The sequence below is a fragment of the Sus scrofa genome, chromosome 16 (genome assembly GCF_054392235.1).
Source record: "Sus scrofa isolate SSC_HxYL_T2T_F1_AM1 chromosome 16, Sscrofa_HxYL_maternal_Yorkshire_Landrace_v2.0, whole genome shotgun sequence".
In the NCBI taxonomy this organism is placed as follows: domain Eukaryota; kingdom Metazoa; phylum Chordata; class Mammalia; order Artiodactyla; family Suidae; genus Sus; species Sus scrofa.
The window spans coordinates 91,269,959-91,286,258 of record NC_139398.1 but is presented as its reverse complement, the minus strand read 5'-3'; the positions used below and the strand labels follow the sequence as shown (position 1 = coordinate 91,286,258).

The 16,300-nt window shown below is 62.1% G+C and overlaps 1 protein-coding gene across 10 annotated transcripts in view; it reads right to left on the bottom strand.

Annotated features, from left to right (window-relative positions):
• Window positions 1-16,300, bottom strand: part of LPCAT1 (lysophosphatidylcholine acyltransferase 1) — a 39,456-nt gene that overhangs the window by 19,724 nt on the left and 3,432 nt on the right. For 4 of the 10 annotated variants that reach the window (XM_005672624.4, XM_003134168.6, XM_085001709.1 and 1 more), the window contains exon 2: window positions 5,377-5,519. In XM_005672624.4, coding sequence (XP_005672681.1) covers window positions 5,377-5,519 — 143 coding nt within the window. Of the gene's footprint in view, window positions 1-5,376; window positions 5,520-9,955; window positions 10,023-11,445; window positions 11,544-12,354; window positions 12,527-12,930; window positions 15,008-16,300 lie in introns of those variants that run through there. The other 6 variants (XM_085001710.1, XM_085001705.1, XM_021076661.2 and 3 more) reach the window with 6 other exon arrangements.

The window sequence follows — 16,300 nt, the reverse complement described above, 5'->3', positions numbered from 1 at the left end:
TAAAACTGTGCGGCAGGAGGGCAGCGTCACACCGTCGTCCAAGAAAACAGAAGCCGCCTCTGCCACGTTACTGGCTGCAGGGGACAGCACGCCCCCCGAAGGTAAAGAACAAGGCCCAGGGGCCAAGTTGGAGACACAGACACACCAAGTGACCTGTCAGCATCCTGCGGACAGAAGCTTCCAATGAAAAAAATCGGTAACACCCAAAACGCACACCTTCAGCCTGAGCTGAGCGTGGCCCCCAACCCCACACCCTACAAGCGGCCTCGGGCTGCAGACGGTCTAGAAGCAAACCTTCTCTGGCTGGAATTATTGTTTCTTTTTTCTTCTCTGGCTGCCCTGTGGCATACGCAAGTTCCTGGGCCAGGGATCAGATCCGAGCCGCAGCTGCGACCTACACCACAGCTGCGGCAATGCCAGATCCTTAACCCACTGTGCCGGGCTGGGGGCTTGAGCCTGTGACCCAGCGCTCCACAGAGGCCAGCAATCCCCCTGTGCCACAGGGGGAACTGCTCCGGATGAAATTAGATGGACAATACATTTGGAAAACAAAGTAAAAATCAGACCGAAGTAAATGAATTTGCTTCCTATTTATTTTTTTCAGCACGAGAATTAAAGCACGTCAACGGACACATGCCCTTTCACGGACCCTCTGATGCCTACAAACCAGATCGATGTTCCCGTCCCTTGAAACCACTGTGAGCGATGCCCAGTGGGCAAGGAACCACAGACCACGGGCCAGAGTCCACGGGAGACAGGCCACCTTCAGGAGGAGCCCCGTCTTGCTGGACAGCTGTGCTGCGTGGGTGACCCGCCCGTGTGAAGTTCACTGCAGGGGAGCAGGAGCCTAAGCCGTCACTGGACCGACTTCCCGAGGGGCTTAGGAACCCGCGGGGGAGCTTTGAGGATGAGCCCCACGGATCTGCGCTGGTCTCTGGACGGCAGAGCCCCTGGGGCCACCCTCACACCACCTTGTCTGGCTGTGCAGCAGGCCGAGGCCACACTGGCCTCGCCTGGGCTGGGCAACGGCGCGGGCACAGACTGCACCTGTTCTCCTGCTCACTTTAAACACACTTCTCTGCAGGCAGCTTATTTTTCCCAGTAAAATCATTTACAAAAATGTCCACTGATGCACAAGGAGAAAAAATTCAGGCTGCGGGGAGGCTGCAGTGGGAGCGGTGATGCCCCGGAGAGGTGGTTTGCAGGAGGGGCAAATCCCGCCACCACCCTCTGGCCAAAAGGTCGCGGTGTAAGCGACAGCCCCGGGCTGGCACGGAGAACCCAAATCTGACAATTCTTGAAGGTCTCAGAGGAATTCCGCCCCAAACTGCCCTGGGGGGGGGGCACCCTCGCTCGGGCGGGGGGGGGGGGGGTGCCGGCCTTGCTCCCTGCTCAGCGCCGCCCTCCCCGCGGTGAGGGCACTGGAGGCATGGGAGGCACCAGGGCTTTTTCGGGGGTGGGGGGCTCGGGGGGCAGATCTGTGAGCACGAGGGCAGGGCGCGCACCCCCAGGGGCCACGCAGGTGCACACCTCTGACGCGGGCGGTGGGTGACGCAGCCGGGTGACGGAGAAGCAGAGGGGACCCCAGAGCCGGCATCAGAAGAGCGGAGTCGACACCCACCTGCGTCGGATCGCACAGCACGGGACAGTGGGGCGCTCTGCCAGGGTCTGAGGCCAAGAAAACTGTCTTGGAAATGGAATGTCTCAGGCAGAAAAGCCAGTGCCCTAGAAAGGCTGGAAACGGGGAGGGGGGAACCTTCCAGAACAAGCGGGGGAAAGACAGAACTATCAGCGGTGAGGACGACAGCTTCTCAGAGTCGAAGGAAGACCCAGACAGACCTTCAGCACCACGTCGAAGTGCTGAATTGAAAGAACGAATTTTTGAAAAAAGACTCATAGAATGTCCTGAGAATCTGACGCATCTCCAAAGACAGAGAAGATTCTAAAATGTCCCAGAGAGGAGCCAACGGGCCTCCAGGGTGAACATGGCAGGTGCCGCAGCCCAGAGAACAGCACCCGCCAGGCTCTGAGGACGTGTGATCCGGAACCCACAATTCTAGACCCAACTGCCCACCAGCACGAGGGAACAAGGCATTTTCCGACACAAAGTGTGTTTGAGTTCCTTCTGCACGTCTTCTTCCCGAGAGGAGAACCTCACACTCCAGAAAATCCTGGACAAAACCACAAAAAACACAAAGAAAAAGAAAACAGACCCGGAAAATGCAGGTCGGGCCCCAGAGGGCAGCAGAGGATGGCAGCCCAGACCCGGCCACGCGGGGGTCCAGCCCCGGGACCCTCAAGGGAGGCCGAGTCCCAGGTGGCGGCCACGTGATCCCGGGGGCAGGGAATTTTGAGGCTACGGCTCAGGGCTCCTCATGCATTGGCTGACAGGCCAATTAAATCTGGAATTCTGTAACATGGAAAAAAAAAGCAGAATTCAGACACAAAGCAGGAGCATGTGCTGGGGACTCAGAGAGATGGTGGCGTGTGCAGACGACAGGCCCGGAGCTCGCAGCTCCCTCCACAGGGTCACGGAGCCACAGGAAGAGGGGCTGCAGGCCTGCCCGCTGCCGCCCGCCCTGCTGTGCCCGGTGCACCTCGACTCCAGAGAAGGAAAGGAGCAGAAGCAAACTCTACCGTCCACCCAGTGCACCCAGTGCCCGCTTCCAGCTCGGCATTGGCAGAGGGGAACCAGAGAAGCCGGCAGAGAGCCCTGCCCTCCTGGGGTTTGCCCGCTAGCAGGGGAACAAGCATTTTAAAAAAGTGGCATGATGGGAGTTCCAGCTGTGGCAAGTGCGTCAAGGATCCAGCGCTGCCACAGCTATGGCTCGGATTTGATCCCTGGCCTGGGGACTTCCACATGCCCCGGGAGAGGCCGAAAGAGAAAAATCAGTGAATTAATGGAGAAAGCTAGAGAGACGTGTCAGAACCCAGGGTGGGTTCTGATCCCACTGGACAGTGTCTTTACGGGGGCGGGGGGGGTGGTGGTGCTGGCCTTCAAGGTTGTGGCACCTGCAGCCAGGCAGATGCTCACGGAGGCCGCGCCTGCCGAACCTGCTCTGCCACCTCCAGCCTCTCAATGGGAAGAATTTAGGCAGCCAGCTGACCCTCCTAAACCGTGAGGCGGCCCAGAGGCAGTGTCTCCCACCCACCTGGCTCTGGAGTCGGCCTGCTGATCGGGCTCTCTAAGAAGAGTCTGTGGTTTTTCAACACTCTGTGTTTTGAAACATGAAGTGTCTTTTGTGAAATTGAGTCATTCTTCCTTCCACTGAGAGCCTGTGATTTTATTTTAGCAAGTTTGAATGACACTCACTACATTCAGCAGAAAATCCTCCCCAATCAAGCAGGAATCTACTCAGAACCACAGAGCTGTGTGCAGCGCGAGACACGTCACCGCCGGAGCTGGTGACACGGTGAGCCCGAGGCACGAGTGCCCGAAGCGCTGAGTCCTGCTGCTGCAAACCTGCTTCCTGCTGAGCCCGAGTCCCAGCCAGCGGCTCCTGTCACCGCTTGGAGGAGCCCAGCGTCAGGTTTGCTCTGGTGTCCCCGGAGCCCAAGGCTGGGCACCGAGCTCGCCATCAATAGCGCCACGCGGAGACCTTGGTGGTGCCCGACACGTACACGCATGCACACACGCATGCCCACAGACACAGACACCGAGACACCAAGACACATGCACACACACACTCCGAATGAGGCCCAATCCCTGTGGACATGAACACCCAGAGCTCCCGGGAAACCTGACCCCGCGTCTCCCTGCGTGGGGCACGTCATGTGTGTGCATCACACACGTGCACACGCACGGGGCGTCTGTGGGAATCAAGTTTGCTGAGGCCCATTTATCCGCAGACGAGAACATTACATCGTCCCAGACAAGAAAAGCCCCAGGGAGTCCGCACGGGAGCAGCGGGAAGAGGCCCGGGTCACCTGCGGTGGCGGCGGGGGGTGGGCGGAGCAGAGGAGCCGGGAGCAAAGACCCGCTCGTCCAACCCCTCGTAACCTGTCAAACCACAACATCTTTGCTTTGTAGCTGCGGGTTTCTCAACCTGGAGAAACACAACTTGTGACTCCCATTGGTCTGGATTTATTCTGCTTGACTCTCTTGACAGCACATTCCTATTTCCCGTTAAAACATAAAAAAGACGCTCAAGGCAAAGCTTAATTCCCAGGAGCAGCAGGTCCCGGCCTCCGGCCCGTCCTTGCCCGTTCTCTCCCTCTCTGACCCGCTCACTCATTCACCAGGGAGAGGCTTTCCTGCCCGCGGGCCAGGCTCCGTGCTGGGGCACGGGGACGCCTCCAGGCTTCCAGGAGGAGAGACCGCGGTTCCGGAACTGGGGACAGTCTGAGGACGTGGGGGGACGTGAGGAGGGGTGGCGGGTCCCCAGGCCCGGCTGCGCCGTGGTCGCTGAACCTTAACCGGCCGTCCCTGCCCTGCACGTACCCGCTGTTGGGACCGCGACAGATGCCTGCTGCTGCAGCGTCTCAGGGCATCAACATCCGGCGGCTCAGACAGGGGGACAGGAGGAGGGGCCCTCGAAGGGCTGGGGAGCAGGGGTTCAGGCTCCTGGCCTGTGGCCTCTGCACAGGAGCGGCCTGGGAGGCAGCCGTGTGAACAGGGCTGCAGCCAGTGACACCTCAGCTGCAAACACAGCTTTGGCTGTGGGCCTGGCCGACCCCTCACCACACTAGTGAGGCTTCTGTCCTAAGTCGGCCACCAAGGGAGTTCCTAAGTTAGTTCTTTAGCTCAGACCAAGTGCTGTTAGTAATGGAAATGAACCCAACTAGGAACCATGAGGCTGCGGGTTCGATCCCTGGCCTTGCTCAGTGAGTTAAGGATCCGGCGTTGCCGTGAGCTGTGGTGTAGGTTGCAGACGCGGCTCAGATCCTGAGTTGCTGTGGCTGTGGTGCAGGCCAGCGGCTGTAGCTGATTCAACCCCTAGCCTGGGAACCTCCACAGGCCACGAGTGTGGCCCTCAAAAAGGACAAAAAACCCCACCTAATCTAGCTATTTAGATAAACAAGAAAAAGCTGCGATTTATTCCTTTTTGAGGTCCTGCTGGAGTCAAGATACGTCCACAATGCGTCCCTCTGACAAGGCGGCGGCTTGCCACGTTCGCTGTGTAGAAGCCTCAGCATGTTTCGTCTCTGAGCTGGGAGGGGGCGCGCACCCTGCAGAGACCAACGCTGGGCACAGGGCAGCGAGGGCACCTCCGTGCTCAGGCCACGGCCAAGAGCTGGCAGAGCCCTGGAAGCAGGACGGTGGCAGGTGCAGCAGGAGGGGCGGCCCTGTGCCGGGGGCAGGAAGGGGGACGGGTCCACGGAGAAATGGGCCTGAGGACCCCTGCCCCCCTCAGAGCCCGCAGACAAGTGACTTACTTCCGCCACAAGGCCAGGGGCTGCTCCGGTTCCCTCTCGGCGGATCCCAGCGAAGCCACGAGCGCCAGGGGCCAGGCGAGCAGCATCATGAAGGCGGCGAACAGCAGCCGGGCGGGGAAGAGCGTGAGCGTCATGACGGCGACCTGGGGAGACAGGGCGGGTCACGGGAGGTCCCGGCCTCTGGGCTCCTGAGCACGGCGGCCCCCCTTCTCCTCCCTCTCCAGACACCCTGGGGGACGTCCTGGGATGGGGGGCTCTCTCCCGGCGGTCGAGCCCCCGAGCCCCCTCTCCGGGCCCTGCTCCTCTCAGCAGCCCTGGAAGCTCCCCTCCACCGCCCCCGATGCTTTCTAGGCTCAGGGCTGCTGTCTGCAGTCCGGGAAGCAGTGAGGCGGTGGGCACAGAGCTGGCAGGACTGGGTCTGGACCACAAGGACGACGGGGGTGGGGATTCGGGGACTTCCCAGCCCCAGGAAGTCCCAGGACAGAGCCCAGCAGGGAGGGCGGGGAGGACGCGGGGAAGGCGGGCTGGGGCTGCACGGGGAGGGGGGCCCTGTGGAGATGGGGGGTGGCTGCAAAGACGGGTTCAGCAGAGTGGCCGGGTGGACGGGCAGCTGTGCATAAGGGGCCAGAACTTCTGGGCACAAAGCGACAGGCAGGTGTGCCACGAGGGAGGCTCAGGAATGGCGCTTTGTGATGAACTTGATTTTGGGGGCAGTGAGAAGATGGGCGGCGGAAGGATGGCAAGACTCAGAGCCTTATGACCAGCAGAGGAGGAGCTTGAAGCTCTGCAAGAAAACCCATGAGAAATATGTAGGTTTGGGAGTTCCCGTTGTGGCTCAGCAGGTTAAGAGCCTGACTAGCATCCATGAGGATGCGGGTTCGATCCCTGGCTTCACTCAGTAGGTTAAGGATCTGGCGTTGCTGGGAGCTTCGGTATAGGTCACAGATGCGGCTCGGATCTGGTGTGGCTGTGGCTGTAGTGTAGGCCAGTAGCTGCCGCTCCGATTCGACCCCTAGCCTGGGACCTTCCGTATGTTGCGGGTGAGGCCCTGCAAAGAAAAAAAGAATTACGTAGGTTTGGTGCACAGGAGACAGAAAAGACAACAAGAGCTCCAGGTCCTCAGTGCCAAGGCCAAGCTGCCCCCCACCCCCCACCCCGCCTCTGCCACCTGCAGACTCTTGGGTGCTCCAAGATTCCCCATCGAGGCCAGCAGCGCCCGACAGGAACACTCGGGGCCACGTGGGCAGTTCCACCTTTTCTAGCAGCCACGTTTAAAACCACAAGGGAACAGGGTTATCTCAACAGGCAGGTTGTGTAACCCAACAAACCGGAAACGCCATCGGCTCAGCATGTGCTGGGCACAGAAGTGCGGGGAGGCCTTCCGCGGCGGTCACGTCAAGGAAACCCTGCGTGCTCTGCGCCCCGGCACGGTGACCACGGTGGTTTTCACGGCCTCTCCCTTCCCCTCCTTTCAGGGCTGGGTTTCAGCACGAGGAGGAGGAGAGCAGTGACACCAGATCCACTGTGGCCACGCTTCCTGCTAAACAGGGCGGGGTCCCTCCAGGTGGTCAGGGAACATGCCTCCCCCCTCTGGTTTTGTCAGGGTGTTCTTTGGGGTCAACACGATGGGGCTGAAGGTCACCCTACACCCTCCCTGCATCCTGCGGGATACTCAGGAGCTGTCGTCCTGCCCACGGATGCACTGCAGGCAGGCACGGCTCTCCTGGTGTCACAACCTCGTCCCAGGGCTGGGAAGCCCCCAGCACGATGTCTCTTTCCAGGACTCGAGGGTTTGTCGGCGAACACGTGTCTGCGTCCGGAAGGCGGGCCGGCCTCTGCCCCTGGCGCCGCCACCCGCGGTCGCCACGCAGACGTAGCACACCTCGGAGATTCCGACGGCCGTGCCAATGCTTTTCCACTGATTCTCTGGATTTCCTATCCTTCTTGGGCTGGCGTCTGTGTTTCTGTCAGGCAGGGAACTTCGTGGCGTCCACAGGAGGCGTCCCCTCCTCCGCCGACTGTGTGTTTGCAGGACAATCAGGTGAAGCTGCTCCCAGGAAGTCACACCCCCGCCCTGCCCTACGGTGTCGCTGTCACTGCTGTCCACGCACAGAGGGCCTCCCGAGCCAGGCGTCTGCTGAACCACGTCTGCCCGCGCCCCTGGCCTCTGCTGCGGCCGTGGGTCGCGTCACTTTGGGCTCCTAGGAGAGGCTCTCTAGTCTATGCCAAGTTCTTTTTAACTTCTTGCAGGAAGAGCCTGGACCGTTCTTTTCAGAAACACTGTATTTCCCAAAATTCACACTGAGAACCCAGTCTTCTCCGAGTATTTTCATCCAACTCCACGAGGTTAGCATGTCAGCCTTTCCTTCGCTTTAAACCTCAGGTTAGGAGTCCCCGGGGTGGCTCGGCGGTAATGAATCTGACTAGCATCCATGAGGACGCAGGTTTGATCCCTGGCCTCGCTCTGTGAGTTAAGCATCCGGTATTGCCGTGAGCTATGGTGGTAGGCTGCGGACACAGCTTGGATCCAGTGTTGCTGTGGCTGCGGTGTAGGCTGGTAGCTGCAGCTCTGATCTGACCCCTAGCCTGGAGACCTCCATACGGCTCCAAAAAGACAAAGAAATAAATAAAATAAACTTTAGGTTAAAAACTATACCCTTTCCCATCCTTGTGACTATTTTGTCATTTTGTTGCAGAGGGAGAAGAGGGTGCCCCCTGCAGAGCCCGCCTCTCTGTCCCTGTGCCAAGGGGATTAGGAGTTCCCACTGTGGTGCACGCCCACAGGCTCACACACACACCCCAACCACAGTGCTGCCTGTGAACGAGCCTATGAAACAAAACTCTGGCTGTGACACCGGCTGAGCAGTGGCTTCACCCAGTCCTGTGGGACTGTCCCTCAGGTGGCCAAGGCAGACGCGCCCAGAGAGAACCCAGGCTCCAGGCTCAGCCGCGTGACGGGGGTCCTGCCCGGGTGCAGAGCAGCAGGCGAGCCGGCCTGCAGCGGCCACTCGACAGCCCAACAGCAAGGGAGCCTCTCCAGCTCTAGATCAAGCTGCCAGCAACGGGAAAACACGGCCGACCAGGAACAACCGGCAAAAGGCAGAGCAGGAAATACAGACACCCCAGTACATGGAGAGAAAACCCAGCACAAAGAGCCGAAGGGGACCCCGGAGCAGAGCAGGTGAGGGGACGCGGGCTCGGGAGGGTGCCGCAGAGAGCCGGCGGGGACACCTGCTCGCCGACCTCCCCCCCACCCGGATGCCACGTGGCGGGCTGGTCCCTGACACCCGGTGGCTGCCGGGAGCCCTCACTGAGATGCATGTGGGGCCTTAGGGGTGAAACAATGGCTCTGCTCCAAATCACCGCGGGGGTGGCGGGGGGGGCACTCACTACAGTTTCTCTGCGTTGGTACCAGGGGCTGGACTGTGCCCCCAACATTCCTGCCTTGGAGCCCTAACCCCGGCCCCTCAAAACCTGACCGACCGTCAGGTGTTTACAGAGGCGATGAAGGTGCAGAGGCCGATGGGGGCCCTCATTCCGCGTCCTGGTGTCCTTGCCAGACGAGATCCCCTGGGGCACAGGGACGTCGCCAGCCACACGCCCGGGAGAGGCCCCCGGAGGAAGCAGCCGGGCTGATGCGGCTCCCGCTTCCCGCCTGGACAACCGGGAGGTAAATTCCTGTGTGTGAGCCGCCCTGGAGGCGGTGCTTTGTCACAGCCCCTGAGCGACAACATCTGCTGTGTGTTTGAAACATCCCTTGATAAGCGCTGTGGAGGGGACCACGCTGGCTGGGGACGTAGACCATTTTCCAGTCCCAGGGAATTCACTGAGTCCGCGGGCCGTGGACGCGCTGAGCATCTGCGGTCACACAGCTCCGCCCTCTCCCCCGGCAGCCACTGCTCTCTGCCAAGGCCATCAAGGCTGCTGGCATCGCCCACGTGCAAGCTGGGCCAAGTGCCTGTGTTTCACCACCGCCAATGCGCCGCTTACGAGGCAAGATCTCCGGAGTGATCCACGCCCTCGCCCCGGGCGCCGGGCCCGGCACGGCGACGCCTGGGTGCCAGGGACCTGCCAGCCACAGAGGTGATTCCCCAGAGCTACAAGCCACCGTTCCTGGGGCCGACGCCGTCAGAGGGAACCCTCTCCGTCCTGCCACTAGAGGAAAGGCGGGGACCACGCGTGCCTGCTGGACACAGAAACCCGCCCCGAGCCACGGCCTCGGCTGTGACCTCTCTCCTCAGAGAGTTTCTGAAAATCGAGCTGATAGAAGTCGCCAGAGACTCTGCCCCCACACTCTGGGCACTCAGTCCCCCGCGGTCACACAAACCATCCTCGGCCGGGGGGAGAGGGATGAACCGAGAAACAACCGGGGTCCAGACCCCGTACCACGGCCGCGAGGGGCTGTCCTGGCGGAGTCCACGCGCTCCTGAGGTTCGGGGACAACGCCGCTCGGCAGTGGTCCCCGGGCAGTGAAGACATCTCTGTGGCCCCTGCACTGCGGGTGAGACCTCAGTGGGGGCCCCGTGTGGGCACCTGGCCAGCTGGCAGCCCCAGCCGGCTTCCCCGGGGAGCTGCTCACCTGGGTGTAGTGTTGCTGGTGGCAGCAAAGCTGGGCGCCACCAGGGGACAGGTGCGCTGAAGGTCACCTGCGTGACAGACACCAGGGGCCAGGCAGAGGGAGAAGCTGCGGTTACACAGGGCACAGCAAACACATCCCAAGGTGACAGTCGGTAAAAAGATAAAAAACAAAACAGGAGTCGCATCTCCAAGCCGCTGGGGGACTTCACGACCTTGAAGGAAGAGTTTCCCAAGGACAGCAGACCAGGTGAGCACACAGACGGGACCTACCCTCACGGTGCGGGGCTGGGGCAGGGCCGCCTGGGCTCACGGGGCCCGGGGCGCCCTGAGCCGGCATCGAGGCCGCTCAGATCCAAGGCCTGAAGCACAAAAGGCAGCCTGACCATCGGGTCTCCCCAGACCCTCAGGACACAGGCGCTGGGCTGACCAGTCTGGTCGGAGGCTGGGAGGCCCTGCAGGGTGCCCAGCCTGAAACCCAGAGCAGGCGGAGGGAGCCAGGCGGGCCACGCACCACGCACGGGGGGCCTCTCGGAAGGACACAGTTCCAGAGAACAGATCCCCCGAGTCAGTTCACCCTCCCAACGGCACAGGCGTCACGTGCAGGCTGGCCGGGGGTGCAGGCTGGCAGGGCCCACCACCTGCCCTGCCCACAGGCCGCCAAGGGGCTCAGTGACGATCTCAGTGGGCAGCAGTGTGGGCCACCCTCAGAGAGGACCCCTTCCCCCAGCCCATGCTCGGGCTCGGGCAGGCGGGACACTCAGGCCCGCCAGGGGGGTGGGGCGGCTTCTCAAGGTCAGCCACTGGTCAGAGCACAACTGGGGTTCGAGGAGCAGCTGGGACGTGAAACAGTGGCAGGGGAGCCCAGGCCGGACCCCACCCCTCCTGAGAGAACACCCTCCTGCCCTCGGATGTGGGCCTGATGGGACGGTGTCCCCCCACCCCCAGGCCACTGACGGCCCAGCTGCCCAGAGGCATCAACGGGCCGCGTGGCCAGGCTGAGCCGCCTGCTGGCTCCCAGGCACACACCTGGGAGCCAAATCTGCCGCCTTTCTTACCATGTCTTCGGGCCCCACCCTGCCTTTCTTACCGAGTCCTATGGCCTCACCTCCAAAACCAACCCAGAGTGCCCAACCCCACCTCGGGGCAGCACAGCACCCCCCACCCCCGCTCCATGCGGCAGCCAGACCTGGCCCTCAGGGCTCAGAGTCTCGTGTAGCTGGAGGCTCACCCTCTGCCCTGGGTCCCGCCATCAGACTCTGCTGGACACACTGGCCTCCACGAGGCCCGCATGTCCCCGGGCAGGTCCTACAAATCCCTGGACTTGCTCTGGAACCCTGTGACCTCAGCCAGGAGAAGGGCTTGCTGAGCCCCGAGGGCAAGGGGTCATGGAAACAGTCGGGTGTGTCCACCTCACCCTTCGCCAAACATCGGAGGGCCCGTCCCCAGACGGGCCAGCTGGGGGCTGGGGGGTGGGGAGGGGACAGGGCTCACCTTGGGAACAAGCCCAGCTGGGGCAGAGGGAGCAGCCACTTCTGGGGCCGGCTGTGCTTTTCCAAAATTCTGCAGAAAGCTCTCCAGGGAGCCTGAGACTAAACCAGGAGATCGATTGTTTTTTTGCTGTTACTTATGACAAATGTAAAGGCAGCTGTTTTTGAGAAGCCCTATTCAGAGAAGACGCCCAACGCCCTGGGTAGCCAGGGCTGCATCTCTGCCTTGCCCAGGCAGGACGCAGGACAGAACCTCCAGGAAAGTGTGCTGGAGGCGGCGAGAGAAAAGAGAGCTAACTTTTTCTTTCTAGAGACAGGACAACTTAGAAGGGGCCCCACAGCTGGCAGCCAAGCCACAGGCCCCCCGAGTTCACCGCTGGACAGAGGAATCGGCAGCTCCTGAGCAGATGCGGCAGGTGCAGGTCCAGCCAAGCCGCCTGGAAAGCGTCCCTCTGCGCCCCCCCACCAGCAAGACACCTCTAGTAAACGCAAAACGCCTTCCGGCCCAAACCACATGCTGCATTCAAACAGGACATAAGAAGTCATGCTCACAACTCATGCAAAGAGTTAAAATACTGAAAGCAAAAGTGAAACAGAAAAACCTGGTGTTCTGAGCTGTCGCCATTAGCTTTACCTGGTCACACCCGCAGATGCTCTCAAGAAAAAGCTCCCCTTTATGCTCAGACAAAACGCCGTGCGGTCAGGAGCCCAGGGTCAGGAGGGAGGGAGGGAGCGCCACGGCCCGGGCCAGATTCGGGCTGAGGTCCACGGGGCAGCTGGGCTTCTCTGGCAGCCGTGCCCGGCCACGGAAGCCCTGTGCCCAACCCACCCTGGCTCCATCTGTCCTTCTCTTACTAACGTGAGCGTCTCCCCAAGCTCAGGCCTCCGCAGCGGCACCCAGGCGCCCACCCACCTGTGTCTACGAGGAGAGGCTGCGCCTCGACTTGGGAAAAGTCCCCTTCCACAGCCATGCTCATGGCCACGTCTTCCCGGCTCTCCCACGCGAATCTAAAATTAAATAGAGCTTCTCTAAAGAGCTATTTTTTCCTTCAAACCCTCAAGCAGGCCCAACTTCCTACCACCCCTATCATCTCTATTCAAGAGCTTTCAACTCAGATCTTGGTGTGTATTGCCCAATCTGAAGGCTTCTGCAAAATAAGAGTGTTTTTCAGTAATTCCCGGAATTTACAGTAGGAATGTCTTTTTTTTTGTTTTTGTTTGGTTTTTAGGGCCGCACCCCCAGCATATGAAAGTTCCCAGGCTAGGGGTCTAATTGGAGCTGTAGCCACCAGCCTACGCCAGAGCCACAGCAACGCGGGATCCGAGCTGTGTCTGCAACCTGCACCACAGCTCACGGCAACGCCGGATCCTTAACCCACTGAGTGAGGCCAGGGATCGAACCCGCAACCTCGGGTTCCTAGTCGGATTGTTTCCACTGCGCCATGACGGGAACTCCCACAGAGGGAATTTCTTAGACGAATAGACTCACCATTTTCAATGCACCACAGGTGACGGGTGGTCTTGGGAGGAAGCGACAAACATCTTGGCTGGAGCAGAACTGCCAGTGCCAAGGCCACCCCAAACGTAACGCCCAACAGCTCGGGCCGCAGGGAACCCCGCGGCGCCGGCCCCGTCTCCTCTCAGCCAGGGTCTGAGGGCTCAGGGGTGGCAGGTGGGAGCCTTCGTGCCAGAGCGCCTTCCCAGCTCAGGCCACGGCACGCAGCACGGATGCTCTCACGGGGCCGGGATCCTGCGGGCAGCCTGGGGCAGTGGGGCCCACGGTCCATGGGCAAGGGAGGCAGGAAATCAACCACGGGGTCAGCAGTCAGCACAGGGGGCAGCCCGAGGCCTCCAGGAAGTGGACCCCGGGAACACTGGCGCCACCTGCCACGTAGACTCCAGGTCTCCAGGGCACCTGAGAAAGGTCTGGACTCATCACTGGGGGCATTTAAGCAAGGACAGAGGGGGAGCAGGCGGAGAGCTGCCCACACGCAGGAGGGGCAGGTGGGCCCCGGGGGGGGCACCACGGCTGGTGCCCATCCCTGCTTCTGGGTGACTGCTGGCACAGGCTGGGCTGGCCTCCGGGCCTAGCCTGCCTCTCCCTGGCACCCCTCCTTCCTCCCCTTTCCTGAAACATCCTGCCTCTGGGTGCCCAGGACCCTCGGCTGGAGACCACAGCTCCGTCTCGTTGTCAGCCGGCAGCCTCTGGATGCGAAATTCACAGAAAGCTAGACACAGGTGGAGGCCCTGCTGTGGCTGCCCGGTCACCCTCGGGGGCTCAGCGCCAGCATGGCCGGGCTCTCGGCAGGTGCCCAGAAGCGGGGAAGTGGAGGGACAGACTGGCGGGGGGGGGCGCAGTCTTTCTGGGCCGGACATTCCGCGAGACGAGGCTCAGCTCCAAAAGCAGGTGCCAGCTCTGACGCTCGGAGCCGCCTGACCCGCTTCGGCGGGCACCTCGCTCGTGGGGCCGGGACACCCCGCAATTACACATCTGCGGGAAGGCACCTTTCAAGACACCCAGCCCCACTTGCAGAATCAGACCCAGGAAGCCGCGGGTCTCACAGATGACGCGGAGGCTCAGGCACCGAGCGAGGCGGGGCGGGCAGCACGGGGTGCAGGTCCTGAGGGGGTGAGAACCATGGGGGACCTCCGTGGCCACGGACACCACACAGGGTCACAGGGTGCCAGGGGGCGCCCTGCCTGGCCGGGACCAGGGAGAACGTGCACTGCCTGCTGGCTGAGCCCCCGGCTGCGTCCTGCCCCAGGGCCCCTGTGCCCTGCTCCTAACAGCACCTCTTCTCACGATTCCACCGTCTGAAGCCAGCCTGTCCTACCATGCCTGGTGGGTGGCCAGCGGGGACAGGTGACACAGGAAGAGGGGACTCGGGGTGGCCCCCAAGGCAGGGCTGGAAGATCCTGTGAGAGCCCCAACAACCAAGGCCCCCTGCCCCCCGGGCCTGAGAGGCTGGGACCCACACGCAGCTCGGAGCCCAGAAATCAGACCCGCCCTGGCTTGTGAAGGAAGCCCCTTATGTCCAGGCCTGACTGCAGGGTTTGAATAAAGGGACCCCAAGTTTAAGAGCTGCAGCATTTCCCGCTGCTCCCAGTGTTTGGCGAATACCTGCGGGAAAGAGCAGGGCCTGGGGGGAGAGGGTCCTAGCCCCTCTCATGCGGGAGTCCCCAGGGGCCCTGGCCTGTCCCGGGGGTCCCAGGGCAGGAGAACCCTTCCAGCTGCAGGCAGCCCTCAGAACATCTGGGCCCTGCCCCCCACAGACAGCCCCGGGCCAGGCACGTTAGTCCCTCTGCGGGGCAGGCCGAGCCTGGCACTGGGCCCCGTGGTGGTCCGTGGAGAGGAGCCTGGGGTAGTCTGCCCCCAGTCAGGTGAGCACAGTGGGGATGCATGGGGGTGACCAGCCTGACTGTTCCTTAGACGAGAGGCACAGGTGAGGCCGGGATGAGGCGGGAGGGCAGGGGTAGGGCAGGTGTGGGGGGCGCTGGGGGCAGAGGCAGCCCCAACCATCTGGGGGGAGGCGGGGGCTCCCATGTCCCCCAAAGACCCCTCCCCACCGGGTGGTCACAGGACGCTGACCAGCGGACCAAAGGGAGCCAGGGTGGGGACGAGGCATCTGGCTGGAGGCCCTGGGGGACCCCAAGAGGGTCACGAGGCACAAAGTGACCATGGCACCTCCCTGCGGCGATAAAGACCTGCTGCTGCCTAGGGGCTGGGGATGCGACGACCTCTGCATCAGACCCCGGAGGGGGGGGGGTGCTCAGCGCCAGACGCAGCCGGTCCACCCGCCCAGTCTCGGCCCTGAGGACGCAATGGGCAGCCAGGCCCCAGGGGGTGACTGGTCCCCACGAGCCGACCGCAGCCCCTGGTGTGTGGTGCCCCTCCAGGACCCTGTCCCGGGATGTGAAAGGTGAAAATCAGGAAAGGCCTTGCTTCCGAAGGTCTAAAGCGGCAAAGAGCCTCTCGGGAGAAGTCCTCGGCTGCGCGGCGCTGCGATGGGAATGGGCCTTTTGTGAGCGACCAGCACCAGGGCACGTCCCCGCCCGGGGCACCGGGCGGCAGGGCCAGGACTGGGAGAGCCAGAGGCCGGCCGCCACGCAGGTGAGGAAGGGCCTCCAGCCGCGTCTACCACAGCCCAGCTCACACGGCTGGACGGGGCCCAGACACCCAGGAACGTGCCGATCAGCGCTGAGGCTGCCGACGCCGCAGGACGGCTGAGCCGGGACGCGGGCTTTGGGAGACAGGCCTGCCACCGCATGTGGGCATGTGATTTCCAGACACACACTCTTCTCTGGGCTCATCTCCGAACAACCTGCAGTGAGACTCAAGGCTGTGGGACACGGAGACACCAACCCTCGCAAGGCAGCAAACCCCGAAAACGCGGCCTCTGGGGACGGCGGCTCTCATCCCGGCGGCTGCAGGGCAGGCGGGAGGGTGAGGCTCCTTCAGGGGGGCTCCGGAGGCCCCACTTTCAGGGACGAAACCCGGATTTTAAAAAATGAGAAACAAGACGGTGCTTTGCTCGGTGCTCAGAAGTTGCAGCAGGTGTGAGAGAACACGCGTGTCCGTGTGTGTCCCCGTTTCAGGACAAAGGAGCATGAGAAATCAAAAGCCGTCTTGCAGCCTTGAACCCCCTTCTCACTCCTCAACAGGAACCACAGTTTATTTCACATGTGCACCCCTCCAGAAAATTCAAACTGGATTTCAGCAGGCTCCTGGCGAGTCAGAGAAAGTGCCAGGGGGGACATCTGCTCTGAGCCCACCCAGGAGCTGGGCCTCGGCCTCCTCATCTGGACACAGGGACCCGGCCCGCCTGCCTCCCAGGGCCGCGCTGAGACCAGCCGCATGG